The 13,937-nt window shown below is 46.0% G+C and overlaps 1 protein-coding gene across 2 annotated transcripts; it reads right to left on the bottom strand.

Annotated features, from left to right (window-relative positions):
• Nucleotides 1-1,584: 1,584 nt before the first annotated feature.
• On the bottom strand, nt 1,585-5,848 carry LOC143793514 (uncharacterized). Of its 2 annotated transcripts, XM_077280660.1 has the most exons (4): nt 4,330-5,848; nt 4,149-4,239; nt 3,875-3,935; nt 1,585-3,365 (listed from the first exon to the last, which is right to left on the bottom strand). In XM_077280660.1, the coding sequence occupies exons 1-4, from the start codon at nt 4,469-4,471 to the stop codon at nt 3,228-3,230; spliced, it is 432 nt and encodes a 143-aa protein (XP_077136775.1). In that variant the 5' UTR covers nt 4,472-5,848; the 3' UTR covers nt 1,585-3,227. The 2 variants fall into 2 exon arrangements, with proteins under 2 accessions (XP_077136775.1, XP_077136705.1); XM_077280590.1 differs by having other exon boundaries at nt 4,149-5,848.
• Between the last annotated feature and the right edge of the window lie 8,089 nt (nt 5,849-13,937).

The raw sequence follows: 13,937 nt of genomic DNA, 5'->3' as shown, positions 1-13,937 counted from the left end.
AGAGTCCAGCTTGCGTTGCTGAACCCCGACAACACGGCAGCGGGTGTTCACTGTGCTACGTGCACTTCCAAGCAACAGCTAGCAGTGCTGAGGCCCAAGCAGACAGGATTCATTGTAGGTGGACAGGAGAATTTGAATTGCCAGTAGCACAGCCAGAGTCCAGCAGGCCTGGTTCATCTTTATAAAAGTTAGGTGGTCAACGTTATCAGTGGATAGGTGCGTGCGTTGGTCTGTTAGGACTCCACCAGCGGTGCTAAAGACACGCTCTGATAACACACTGACAGCGGGGCAGGCCAGCACCTCCAAGGCATACTGGCTAAGCTCTGGCCATATATCAAGCTTGGAGACCCAAAACTTAAAGGGGCAGAACCATCCTGGGACAACACTGACTTGGCTGGACATGTAGTCTGCCTCCATCTGACTGTAATGCTGCGTCCTGCTGAATGTAACCGTATGGGATGGTGCATGACGTGGTTGCGGGCACACAAAACTTTGCCACATTTTGGCAAGACTGAACTGGCCTTCTGCAGAGGTGCTGCTCCTGCTCTGTGGATGGCTTCCTCCCCATCCTGGAGGCACTGAGCTGCCATGTGAAACACTCAAAGTAGTCCTCTCAGGTGGAAATGAGGACATCATCGAATGTACCAGTGTGTCTTGGAACTCTTGCATTTTATGATCCCGGTTCAATGGTGTTATCAGGGTTTGTAGGTTTTCCCGGTAGCGAGGATCCAGGAAGCTGGCCACCCAGTAATCATCAGTGTTGAGAATGCGAGCAATACGGCGTTCGTTTCGAAGGCACTGCAGCATGAAATCACTCATGTGTTGCAGACTGCCGACTGGCCACACCCACTGTCCCCTGCTTGAGGCATGCTCTCTGTCTCCTCTGTATCCCCCCATCCTCGCTGTAAATGATGACTACCAGTGTGTAGTGTATTACCCTCCTCTGGCCATACTACTTCCTCCTCCAATTCTTCCTCCTCCTCTTCATCAAAATGTGTCCCCTGTCTGGACCTTTGTGAGTTGCCATGCTGCCTGGCTAACAACCCACCCATAGAGCTGTGGGTAGACTGTCCCGATACAGAAGGCATTGTCAGCATTTGTTCCTCCCCCTCCTCCTCGTCCAAAACTGCATCCCTGATCCCTAGCATAGTTTTTTCAAGGTGGCATATGAGGGCTACAGTGATGCTGACTATGGCATAATCCGCTCTCGACATGAGAGTGGAATCATGAAAGGGCCGCAAAACACAGCAGATGTCCTTCATGTAAACCTACTCGGCACATGTGAAGTGTGGCCTGAGAGCTGTGCGACTCGTTTGCGCCTGATGCAGCTGGAATTCCATTACTGCCTGCTGCTGCTCACCTAACCTCTCCAGCACATGCAACGTGGAATTCCACTTAGTGCGGACGTCACATATGATGTGCGAGGAGGGTTTGGGTCAGGGAGCACTACAGCCGGGCAAAAAGGCTTATTCAAGCACAACAAATATAGACGGGGTGCCACTTAGTGCATAGCAAAGAAACATATAAAAAAGGTAAGAAAAAGAAGCTATGCAAATAAAGCGCACACCCAAAATACCATTAAGTTTACAAAATTACAAAATTTTTATTGGAATGAAGACAGAAGACACAAATAAAACCATATTAAAATACAACTAACACACCACTGGTCCCATAGTAAATAGAGATGTAAGAACCACACAAGGTACAATAATGTATGACGGAGGGCATACTAATACCACTCATATGTTGTTGAAGCTGTAGAAAACAGTATATACAGACGAATTAGGGTGCAAAAAGTCAACCTTCACAGATACTGCACACATAAGGGTAGAACATAGCTCAATTCATATATAGACAAATCATAACATACCAATATATAAACATACAAGTGATCTCCTGGCGTCCCCAGAGAACCAAATAAGAAAAAGAGTGCCCCTATATGAATAAGGAGGCTGATACTAACTGTGGGGCCCTAATAAGCCTATACCAAAGTAGTAAGGGATGAGTATAATTCTCCCAAAGAGAGCGTATATCAAAGAGAAGGGCGCCTATTAATAGAAAGGAGCGCTACCAGAGCAAAAAAAGAGATATGCAAATATGAGCATTGTTAGAGCTTATTGAGCAATATGGATACCCTTAAGGGTGTATACACCCATGCGTGCCAGTGAGGTAGAAGCCCATAGCACAAGAATAAGCCAAAGGGCTAGAGATAAATCACCCAGTTAGATCGTCCAATGAGTGGCGTCAGTCATCAGCCGTCAGCCGTCAGGAGGTCGACAGGTGGAGAAAATAGTCCCGGGACCATAGAGGTGTGGGGAGAGCCCCACGCGTATCGCTGCTAAAAGTAGCTTCGTCAGGGAAGGTAACTGGGGAAAGGTCAGGGAGTCTTAAATAGCGGTCAGGCAATAAGTCAGAAACCGGCGGCAGGTGGGCGAAATGCGCCCAGGTACATACCGTGACATTGGGGAACGCCCATAGGCGCATGCGCAGAACCTAGGTGATGAATACTTGGAGGTAGAACAAGTCCTTGACTGCGCAGGCCCAGAAGGGAAAGCGAAAGCTTGCGCATGTGCAAAGCGCGTCTTCCTAAGCACTTAGATAGTGCAGGTAGTAGAGATGCGCGCAAGCGCAGAACGCGTCCACCTACATACCGGAATAGTGCCGGTGTGGTGGGTTTAGGGCTGGATCAGCCAGCAGGAGGAACAGGTGCTAATAGCGCATGCGCAAGGCGCAGAGTACAGCGCCATAATGTGATACAGGTGTGAGAGGACTATTCAAGTGTTATGGGCAACACACCCACCAAGGCACAATGCAAATATGACAAATATGAAGCCAAGTCGGCCCCCACAAGAAATATGGCACAGCACAGGCGCAAGTTAACCAATCAGCCCCACACAGGAAAGGGGATGGGACAGGAAAGGATCCAGTGGGGATAAAGGATATAAACCCCAGAAAGAAAGAAGGAATAGAAAAGGCGAAATCAAATTACATACTATAACCAATAATTTAATGATCAAGTAATTGAAGAAACATATTAATATTATTGTTATTGTCAGCATAATGAGTAAGCGGGTAATAAATAAAGCCAGAACACACAGAACGTAAGTATTTAAGATACAAAACGTCCATAAAATAATGAAGAATGTGACTACAAGAGTCCCAAGGAAACGATGTCCCTTCATCCTCTTTCTGTGTTCCTCAGTTGTGGGCATATAAATCCGATAGGGTCATCCCAAAAAGCTGTTGAAAAGAAGCTCTTCATTCAGCCCAGTGGGGGACAGACTCCGTAAGTTAAAGATCCACCGGGATTCAATTTGAAGCAGCCGCTTCCTGTGGTCTCCACCTCTGGCACTGGGATAGATTTTCTGTAAACCAGAAAACAAAATGTGAGCAGAAGAGCCACCATGGTCAGTTAGAAAATGTAGAGCGATTGGGGACACCGTCCTGCCCTTTTTTATATCTGATGCTGCCAGGTGTATTGTGGACAGATATTTCTGTGCCCTCTTCCTAAACTCCTGAGAGGTCTGACCCACATACACCTTGTTACAGGGGCAGATGATAGCATAGATCACATTAGCCGTCTTACAATTAATGTAAGAGCTTAATCGGTATGACTTGGAATCGAGAGGGTTAGTAAAAAAGTCTTTGGTAACAGGGCCATATTGACACACACTACATCCCCCGCAAGGGAATGACCCCCTCAACTGTATACCACGATTTAAACAAGTAAGAGGACGTGAGAAGTGGCTCCTAGTTAAGATGTCACCAAGATTGGGAGCCCTCTTAGCCGTCAGAGCAGGGCAGGGGTGACCAAGGGGGAGGTTTGTGTATCTGTTGTGAGGATGTCCCAGTGGGAAGCTAGAATGTCCCTTACCCGATTCCATTGGTCATTGAAGTCCGTGATGAATCGGACACTCCCGTCTTGATGATGATCACTAGGGGAAATTAGTAGGTCCTGGTTTAGTCCCTTGGCCCTTTGAAAAGCGCGAGAGATAATTTTTTTCGGGTAGCCCCGCTGCCTGAATCTTGAAGTGAGGGCCCTAGATTGAATTTAAAAATCCTCATCCAAAGTGCAGTTACGGCGAACCCTTAAAAATTGGCCAGTTGGAATACCCCTTCTAGTATGTAGGGGGTGAAAGCTGTCAAACCTGAGTAGGCTGTTCGTCACAGTAGCTTTGCGGTAAAGATCCGTGACTAGGTCTTTGTTCCTGATGGAGATTTTTAAGTCCAAAAAAGTCGCTGAATCAGAGGAGAAAGAGTGAGTGGGGATAATGTTTAAACTATTGCAGTTCAACTCATTAAGAAAGTCAAGGCACTCCTGCTCTGTACCTGTCCATACAAAGAAAACATCATCAATGAAGCGATGCCAATGTTGGACGTGTCTTTTGAAGGAATCGGAGCAGTACACGATGGTTTCCTCCCACCAGCCTAAAAAGATATTGGCATAGGCCAGCGCACATTGCGCCCCCATGGCCACACCCGATACCTGCCGAAAAAAAGTACGATCAAATAAAAAATAATTGTGGTGTAGAATGAAATTGAGTAAATCAATCAAGAAAGAGTCATGAAAACGATCAGAATTGCTCTGTTTGTTAAGGAAGAAACTTACTGCCTGTAGTCCATCATGATGGTTAATATTTGAGTAGAGCGATTCAACATCGCAAGTCACCAGAAGTGTTTGTTCCGGGCAAACAATATCACGGCACGTACTGATAAAGTGAGCTGAGTCCCTGATGTAAGATGGTAGGGAAGTGGCCAACGGTTGTAGGAAAAAGCCTACATAGACATTGGCTTTTTCACACAAGCTCCCTATGCTGGACGCTATAGGGCATTCAGGGGGTGCAGTTAGACATTTGTGTACTATCGGGAGTAAATAAAATGTGGGGATGACCGGAAACTCGACCTGAAGATATTGTTTTGTATTTTTATTGATAATGCCGTAGTCAAAGGCTTGGCCAACCAAAGACAGGTATTTGGTCAAAAATGTCTTCGTAGGGTCAGAAGGGAGCTTGGTTGTAAAATGTGTTGTTGTTCAGCTGTCTATAAACTTCTGTTGTATAGAGATGGATGGGCCAGAGAACAACGTTCCCGCCCTTATCCGCCTCCTTGATGACAAAATCTTTGTTATTTTTAAGAGAGACAAGTGCTCTTTTTTCACTAGGGGTGAGGTTACTGGGAACCCCCGAAGAGGGAGATAGAAGCATTATATCTTTTTTGGCAAGCTCAAAGAAAATCTTAATGGCTGGGACCAAGGAGAATGAAGGAGAAAATACAGATTTGTTTCCGTAGGGAAAGATCATCCTACCTGCTCCACCCTTATTTTCATGTAGAAGATCCAGGAGATCCCGAAGAGCCTGCTCTTCCGTGATGTCCAAATTATTTGCAATTTCCGGTTTCTGGTGGATAACCTGCAGAACTAGTTTGCGACAAAATAAAAATAAATCTTTAACCCAAAAAAAATTTATCAAGGGCTTTAGTAGGTGAAAACGTGAGGCCCTCCTGCAGAACAGAAATTTATGCGCTAGACAAAGAATAATCAGAAAGGTTAATTACCTGTAAATAGTGTTGAGCATTCCGATACCGCAAGTATCGGGTATCGGCTGATACTTGCGGTTTCGGAATTCCGATACCGAGTTCCAATACTTTTGTGATATCGGAAATCGGAATCGGATGTGTGCGGTGCGTATGGTTCCCAGGGTCTGGAGGAGAGGAGACTCTCCTTCAGGCCCTGGGATCCATATTCATGTATAAAATAAATAATAAAAATAAAAAATATTGATATACTCACCCGTCCGGCGGCCCCTGCTCTTAGCGGTGCCTCCGTTCCTAAGAATGCAGGGGTGAAAGACCTTCGATGACGTCGCGGCTTGTGATTGGTCGCGTGAGCAGTCACATGAGCGCTCACGCGACCAATCACAAGCCGCGACGTCATCGAAGGTCCTTCAGGCGCTCATTCTTAGGAACGGAGTCTGTTGTGAATTCTGCTCTTGGGCCCCCTCCAGTGGTTATAAGTGGTAGCGCTGCTGTCTCTGGATCGCAGCATTCATCAGGTGTGTTCACTTTTTGCAATTCTGACTGGGCTATTTAGTCTTGCTTGACCCTTTAGTCAGTGCCAGTTGTCCATTGTTCCTGGAGGATTCACATCCCTGCCTGGTCTCTCCTGCTTTGCTGTTCATTTCAACAAAGATAAGTTCTGGCCTTGATTTTTGTTGTCCACATGCTGTGGGCCTTATTGTTCAGTTCTTTTCCATGTTTTTGTCTTGTCCAGCTTGGTCTGTATAAGGATTTGTTTAGCCAAGCTGGTATCTCTGGAGATGCAGATATACCCTCCATATCTTTAGTTAGATGTGGAGATTTTGTATTTTCTGTGGTGGATATTTTCTAGTGTTTTAATACTGACCGCATAGTACTCTGTCCTATCCTTTCTATTTAGCTAGAAGTGGCCTCCTTTGCTAAATTCTGATTTCAGTCTGTGTATGTTTTTTCCCTCTCCTCTCACAGTCAATATTTGTGGGGGGCTGTCTATCTTTTGGGGATTTTCTCTGAGGCAAGATAGTTTTCCCTTTTCTATCTCTAGGGGTAATTAGTCCTCCGGCTGTGTCGAGATGTCTAGGGAGTGAAAGGTACATTCCACGGCTACTTCTGGTTGCGGTGTTAAGTTCAGGGTCTGCGGTCAGTACAGGTACCACCTTCTCCAGAATACGTCTCATGCTGCTCTTAGGCCACCAGATCATAACAGTACAACTGGCCAACAATGAGTTAACCGCATCTCAGAAGAAGGGAAGGAAAGTGCTGAGCCATTTTTTTTTCTGTAGTCTGTTGTGTTTTTTTCCCTCTTTACCTCTGGGTGGCTCAGGAGTTTGGCGCTGGCATGGATGTTCAGGGATTGGCTTCTCGTGTGGATCAACTTGCTGCTAGAGTACAGGGTATTTCCGATTATATCATTCAGACTCCGGTTTTAGAGCCTAGAATTCCAACTCCTGATTTGTTTTTTGGGGACAGGTCCAAATTTTTGAGCTTTAAAAATAACTGTAAACTGTTTTTTGCTCTCAAACCCCGTTCCTCTGGTGATCCCATCCAGCAGGTTAAAATTGGTATATCTCTGCTGCGTGGTGACCCCCAGGATTGGGCATTTGCCCTGGAACCTGGGAATCCGGCTTTGCTTAATGTAGACACCTTTTTCCAGGCGCTTGGTTTATTGTATGATGAACCTAATTCAGTGGATCATGCTGAGAATACCTTGTTGGCCCTGTGTCAGGGTCAAGAAGCGGCAGAATCATATTGCCAGAAATTTAGAAAATGGTCTGTGCTGACTAAATGGAATGAGGATGCCTTGGCGGCAATTTTCAGAAAGGGTCTTTCTGAATCCGTTAAAGATGTTATGGTGGGGTTCCCCACGCCTGCTGGTCTGAGTGATTCTATGTCTCTGGCCATTCAGATTGATCGGCGCTTGCGCGAGCGCAGAGTTGTGCACACTAAGGCATTGTCTTCCGAGCGGAGTCCTGAGCCTATGCAGTGTGATAGGATTGTGTCTAGAGCTGAACGACAAGGACTCAGACATCAGAATAGGTTGTGTTTTTACTGCGGCGATTCTGCTCATGTTATTTCTGATTGCCCTAAGCGTACCAAGAGAATCGCTAGTTCTGTTACAATCAGTACTGTACAACCTAAATTTCTGTTATCTGTGTCCCTGATCTGCTCATTATCGTCATTTTCTGCCATGGCATTTGTGGATTCAGGCGCCGCTCTAAACTTAATGGACTTAGAATTTGCCAGATGTTTTGGTTTCCCCTTGCAGCCTTTGCAGAGTCCTATTCCTTTGAGGGGCATTGATGCTGCACCGTTGGCTAAAAATAAACCTCAGTTTTGGACACAGCTGACCATGTGCATGGCGCCAGCCCATCAGGAAGATTGTCGTTTTCTGGTGTTGCATAATTTGCATGATGCTATTGTGCTGGGTTTCCCATGGTTACAGGTGCATAATCCGGTATTAGATTGGAAATCTATGTCTGTGACTAGTTGGGGTTGTCAGGGGGTTCATGGTGATGTTCCTTTGATGTCAATTGCCTCCTCCCCCTCTTCTGAAATCCCTGAGTTTTTGTCAGATTTCCAGGATGTATTCAATGAGCCCAAGTCCAGTTCCCTTCCACCGCATAGGGACTGTGATTGTGCTATTGACTTGATTCCAGGCTGTAAATTCCCTAAGGGCCGACTTTTCAACCTGTCTGTGCCAGAACATACCGCCATGCGGAGCTATGTTAAGGAGTCTTTGGAGAAGGGGCATATTCGGCCATCTTCTTCACCATTGGGAGCAGGGGTTTTTTTTGTTGCCAAGAAGGATGGCTCCTTGAGACCCTGTATTGATTATCGCCTCTTGAATAAGATCACGGTCAAATTCCAATACCCTTTGCCTTTGCTTTGTGATCTGTTTGCTAGGATTAAGGGGGCTAGTTGGTTTACTAAGATTGACCTTCGAGGGGCATATAATCTTGTTTGTATTAAGCAGGGTGACGAATGGAAAACTGCGTTTAATACGCCCGAAGGCCATTTTGAATATCTTGTGATGCCATTCGGACTCTCTAATGCTCCATCTGTGTTTCAGTCCTTCATGCATGATATATTTCGGAATTATCTTGATAAATTCATGATTGTATATTTGGATGATATTTTGATTTTTTCAGATGATTGGGAGTCTCATGTGAAACAAGTCAGGATGGTATTTCAGATCCTTCGTGATAATGCCTTGTTTGTGAAGGGGTCTAAGTGCCTCTTTGGAGTACAGAAGATTTCTTTTTTGGGCTTCATTTTTTCTCCCTCATCTATAGAAATGGATCCGGTTAAGGTTCAGGCCATTCATGATTGGATCCAGCCCACATCCGTGAAGAGCCTTCAGAAATTTTGGGGCTTTGTTAATTTTTATCGCCGTTTCATTGCCAACTTCTCCAGTGTGGTTAAACCCCTGACAAATTTGACGAAGAAAGGCGCTGATGTGACGAATTGGTCCTCTGCAAATGTTTCTGCCTTTCAGGAGCTTAAATGCCGATTTACTTCTGCCCCTGTGTTGCGTCAGCTGGATGTTTCTCTTCCTTTTCAGGTTGAGGTTGACGCTTCTGAGATTGGCGCAGGGGCCGTTTTGTCTCAGAGGAATTCTGATGGTTCCTTGATGAAACCGTGTGCCTTCTTTTCTCGAAAGTTTTCCACTGCGGAACGCAATTACGATGTCGGCAGTCATGAGTTGTTGGCTATGAAGTGGGCATTTGAGGAGTGGCGACATTGGCTCAAGGGGGCCAAGCACCGTATTGTGGTCTTGACCGATCATAAGAATCTGATTTACCTCGAGTCTGCCAAACCGCTGAATCCTAGACAGGCCCGATGGTCCCTGTTTTTCTCCCGTTTTGATTTTGTGGTCTCGTATCTTCCGGGTTCTAAGAATGTTAAGGCTGATGCTCTCTCTAGGAGCTTTTTGCCTGATTCTCCTGGGGTCCTTGAGCCGGTCGGCATTCTGAAGGAAGGGGTGATTCTTTCTGCCATCTCCCCTGATTTATGATGGGTTCTTCAGGAATTTCAGGCTGATAAACCTGACCGCTGTCCAGTGGGGAAACTGTTTGTTCCTGACAGATGGACTAGTAAAGTGATTTCTGAGGTTCATTGTTCTGTGTTGGCTGGTCATCCTGGGATTTTTGGTACCAGAGATTTGGTTGGTAGGTCCTTTTGGTGGCCTTCTTTGTCATGGGATGTGCGTTCTTTTGCGCAGTCCTGTGGGACTTGTGCGTGGGCCAAGCCTTGCTGTTCCCGTGCTAGTGGGTTGCTTTTGCCTTTGCCGGTCCCTGAGAGGCCTTGGACGCATATTTCTATGGATTTTATTTCGGATCTTCCGGTTTCCCAGAGGATGTCGGTTATCTGGGTGGTTTGTGACCGGTTTTCTAAGATGGTTCATTTGGTACCTTTGCCTAAATTGCCTTCCTCTTCTGATTTGGTTCCGTTGTTTTTTCAGCATGTGGTTCGTTTGCATGGCATTCCAGAGAATATTGTGTCTGATAGAGGTTCCCAGTTTGTTTCTAGGTTTTGGCGGGCCTTTTATGCTAGGCTGGGCATTGATTTGTCTTTTTTCCGCATTTCATCCTCAGACAAATGGCCAAACCGAGCGAACTAATCAGACTTTGGAAACTTATTTGAGATGCTTTGTGTCTGCTGATCAGGATGATTGGGTGGCTTTCTTGCCATTGGCCGAGTTTGCCCTTAATAATCGGGCTAGTTCTGCTACCTTGGTTTCACCCTTCTTTTGTAACTCTGGTTTTCATCCTCGTTTTTCTTCAGGGCAGGTTGAGCCTTCTGATTGTCCTGGGGTGGACTCTGTGGTTGACAGGTTGCAGCAAATTACGGCTCATGTTGTTGACAATTTGGTGTTGTCTCAGGAGGGGGCTCAGCGTTTTGCTAACCGTCGTCAGTGTGTTGGTTCCCGGCTTCGGGTTGGGGATTTGGTCTGGTTGTCTTCCCGTCATGTTCCTATGAAGGTTTCTTACCCTAAGTATAAGCCTCGGTTTATTGGCCCTTATAGGATTTCTGAGATTATCAATCCAGTGTCTTTTCATTTGGCCCTTCCAGCCTCTTTTTCCATCCATAATGTTTTTCATAGATCTTTGTTGCGGAAATATGTGGTGCCCGTTGTTCCCTCTGTTGATCCTCCTGCCCCGGTGTTGATTGATGGGGAGTTGGAGTATGTGGTTGAGAAGATTTTGGATTCTCATTTTTCGAGGCGGAAGCTTCAGTATCTTGTCAAATGGAAGGGTTATGGCCAGGAGGATAATTCTTGGTTTGTTGCCTCCGATGTTCATGCTGAGGATTTGGTTCGTGCCTTTCATTTGGCTCACCCGGATCGGCCTGGGGGCTCTGGTGAGGGTTCGGTGACCCCTCCTCAAGGGGGGGGTACTGTTGTGAATTCTGCTCTTTTGGCTCCCTCCGGTGGTTATAAGTGGTAGCGCTGCTGTCTCTGGATCGCAGCATTCATCAGGTGTGTTCACTTTTTGCAATTCTGACTGGGCTATTTAGTCTTGCTTGACCCTTTAGTCAGTGCCAGTTGTCCATTGTTCCTGGAGGATTCACATCTCTGCCTGGTCTCTCCTGCTTTGCAGTTCTTTTCATCAAAGATAAGTTCTGGCCTTGATTTTTTGCTGTCCACATGCTGCGGCCTTATTGTTCAGTTCTTTCCCATGTTTTTAGTCTTGTCCAGCTTGGTCTGTATAAGGATTTGTTTAGCCAAGCTGGTATCTCTGGAGATGCAGATATACCCTCCATATCTTTAGTTAGCTGTGGAGTTTCTGTATTTTCTGTGGTGGATATTTTCTAGTGTTTTAATACTGACCGCATAGTACTCTGTCCTATCCTTTCTATTTAGCTAGAAGTGGCCTCCTTTGCTAAATTCTGATTTCAGTCTGTGTATGTTTTTTCCCTCTCCTCTCACAGTAAATATTTGTGGGGGCTTCCTATCCTTTGGGAATTTTCTCTGAGGCAAGATAATTTTCCCTTTTCTATCTCTAGGGGTAATTAGTCCTCCGACTGTGTCGAGATGTCCAGGGAGTGCTAGGTACATTCCACGGCTACTTCTAGTTGCGGTGTTAAGTTCAGGGTCTGCGGTCAGTACAGGTACCACCTTCTCCAGAGTACGTCTCATGCTGCTCTTAGGCCACCAGATCATAACATGTATCCCCCAAACTAATTAATTTCAACATGGCCTGTTGACGTTTGGCCACGGCACTGCTCAACTTGGTCGTGTCAGTGGATGGTTCACCATTCCTTGTGGAATCTGAGGAACTGGAGTAGGAGGAAGAGGCAATGCGAATGGACGAAAGTCCTGCAATCCTTGGCATTGGCAGGACCTGCGCAGTGCCACTATCCACTTCTGTACCTGGCTCCACCACATTTACCCAATGGGCAGTGAGGGAAATGTAGCGTTCCTGACCATGCTTACTGGTCCATGCATCGGTGGTCAGGTGGACCTTGCAGCTGATAGCGTTAAGTAGCACACGCTTAATTTATTTCTCCACGTGCTGTTGCAGGGCAGGGACGGCTTTTCGACCAAAATATTGGCAGCTAGGAACACAGTATTGTGGGACTGCCAATTGCATGAGGTTGCAAAAGGCATCCGTGTCCACCGGCCTGAATGATAGCATTTCAAGGGCCAGCAGTTTTGAAATGCTAGCATTGAGGGCCTGTGCTCTGGGGTGGCTTGCCGGGACTTTCCTTTTTCGAGCCCATAACTGTGGGACGGATGGCTGCAGGCTAGACTGGGACTGTGAGGATAACCGGGATTGTGAGGTTGGTGGCGGTGTGACAGTGACAATGGCTGTCTGTACGCTACTGCAGGAGGACGTTCCCTATTCTCCAACACTACTAGACCAACGGAATCAGATGACTGCTGTTTTGGTCTTTTTTCCATTTCCTGCTTCATTAGATGTTTTAATGAGTCTTTAATTTTGGATTTAATTATGTACTTAAGGTCCACATCAAAACCATGTGTTTCTTCCAAGATGATTTTTTGTATGCATTGAGGGCATAGCTTATTTGTGCTGGGTAACCCGTCCCTGCACAGAGCACATTCTTTAATATCTGCCTTGGCACTCCATTTCATGGACCTTTCCTAATAAAGAATACAAAGAGAAAAGGGAACTATTTAATATGGTAAACTTTCACATAGATTACTCACCATTTTGTTGATCAATCTGGGGTAGCGGAGATGAAGGTTGGATCAGTTCACAAGAACGTTCTCCCCTGGAGGTGGTGGACTCATTACCTGCCCTGCTCCTCTGGCTGGTCTTGCTGCTTGTCCGAATGGCGTGGTTGATGCTGCAATGGCTGCTGCAGTGGTTGCTGTGGTGGCTGCTGCTACGGTGGCTGCTGCTGCATATCCATCTTTAGAACTGCTGCAAAATGTCACCCTTATCCTGGGACCTCCCTCATATATACTTTGATGGTCCAGGTACACCTCCATCCAGCCCCTCTCGCTTTCCGAGTCAATGTTTCCTGCTTGAATCCAGTACGCCATGCACAGGGAGTCTCGGCAGGCAGAAGAGCCAGAGATACCTGCAGGCAAGAGGAGGATCGCAGGTACGCCTTGCTGTGGCTGATGGACATGCATGAGTTGGCTAATTTGTGCACTACGTACCTTCATTTTCTAAATATATTCTGTACAACAGTAATACATTTTACTTTTAATACATTTGCTGTATTCTTTTGTTTAACCCCTTCATGACATGCACCGTACTAGTACTACGCATGTCATGTCTCCCCATTTGATGTGGGCTCCGGCACTGAGCCCACATCTTTTCCAGCACGTCAGCTGTTTTGAACAGTTGACATGTGCCCAAAAGAGCTGCGGGTGGAAACGCGATCAACCCGTGGATATTATCCCTCTGAGAGCGGCATTTAACATGCGCTTCCGGCAATCGCCCTGGAAATCCACCCATCGGTGACCCCCGTCATGTGATCGCAGGTCACTGATGAGTTGGCATCACAACCAGAGGTCTCCTGCAGACTTCTATGTTTGTCAATGCTGGATTGATATGAGCGCCGCTCGGTGGTCGGCGCTCATAGCAAATGAGGTATTCTGCTACATACAGGTCATCTGATCATTGCCTGTATGTAGCAGAGGTGATCGGGTTATGGCAGCATCTAGGCTACCATGGAGACTATTGAAGCATGCCAAAAGTTAAAAAAAAGTTTTCAAAAATATAAAAAAAATAAAAAAGTTCAAATCTTCCCCCTTTTGCCCCAATCAAAATAAAACAATAGAAAACTCAAGCATACACATATCTGGTATCGCCACTTTCAGAATCGCCCAATCTATCAATATAAAAAAAGAATTAACCCGATCGTTAAACGGCGTAACAAGAAACAAAAAGTCAAACTGCCAGAATTATGTTTTTTTATTGCCGCAACAT

This window comes from Ranitomeya variabilis, chromosome 1 (assembly GCF_051348905.1).
Source record: "Ranitomeya variabilis isolate aRanVar5 chromosome 1, aRanVar5.hap1, whole genome shotgun sequence".
In the NCBI taxonomy this organism is placed as follows: Eukaryota; Metazoa; Chordata; class Amphibia; order Anura; family Dendrobatidae; genus Ranitomeya; species Ranitomeya variabilis.
This window is presented reverse-complemented; position numbering and strand designations above follow the sequence as displayed.

Coding starts and splice junctions, on each gene's coding strand:
- LOC143793514 (XM_077280590.1), bottom strand. CDS start 4,471: ATGGGGGCGCAATGTGCGCTGGCCTATGCCAATATCTTTTTAGGCTGG. Junction 3,936..4,148: donor GTGACGAACAGCCTACTCAG/GTTTGACAGCTT, acceptor AATTTCCCCTAG/TGATCATCATCAAGACGGGA. Junction 3,366..3,874: donor TCAATGACCAATGGAATCGG/GTAAGGGACATT, acceptor TCTGGTTTACAG/AAAATCTATCCCAGTGCCAG.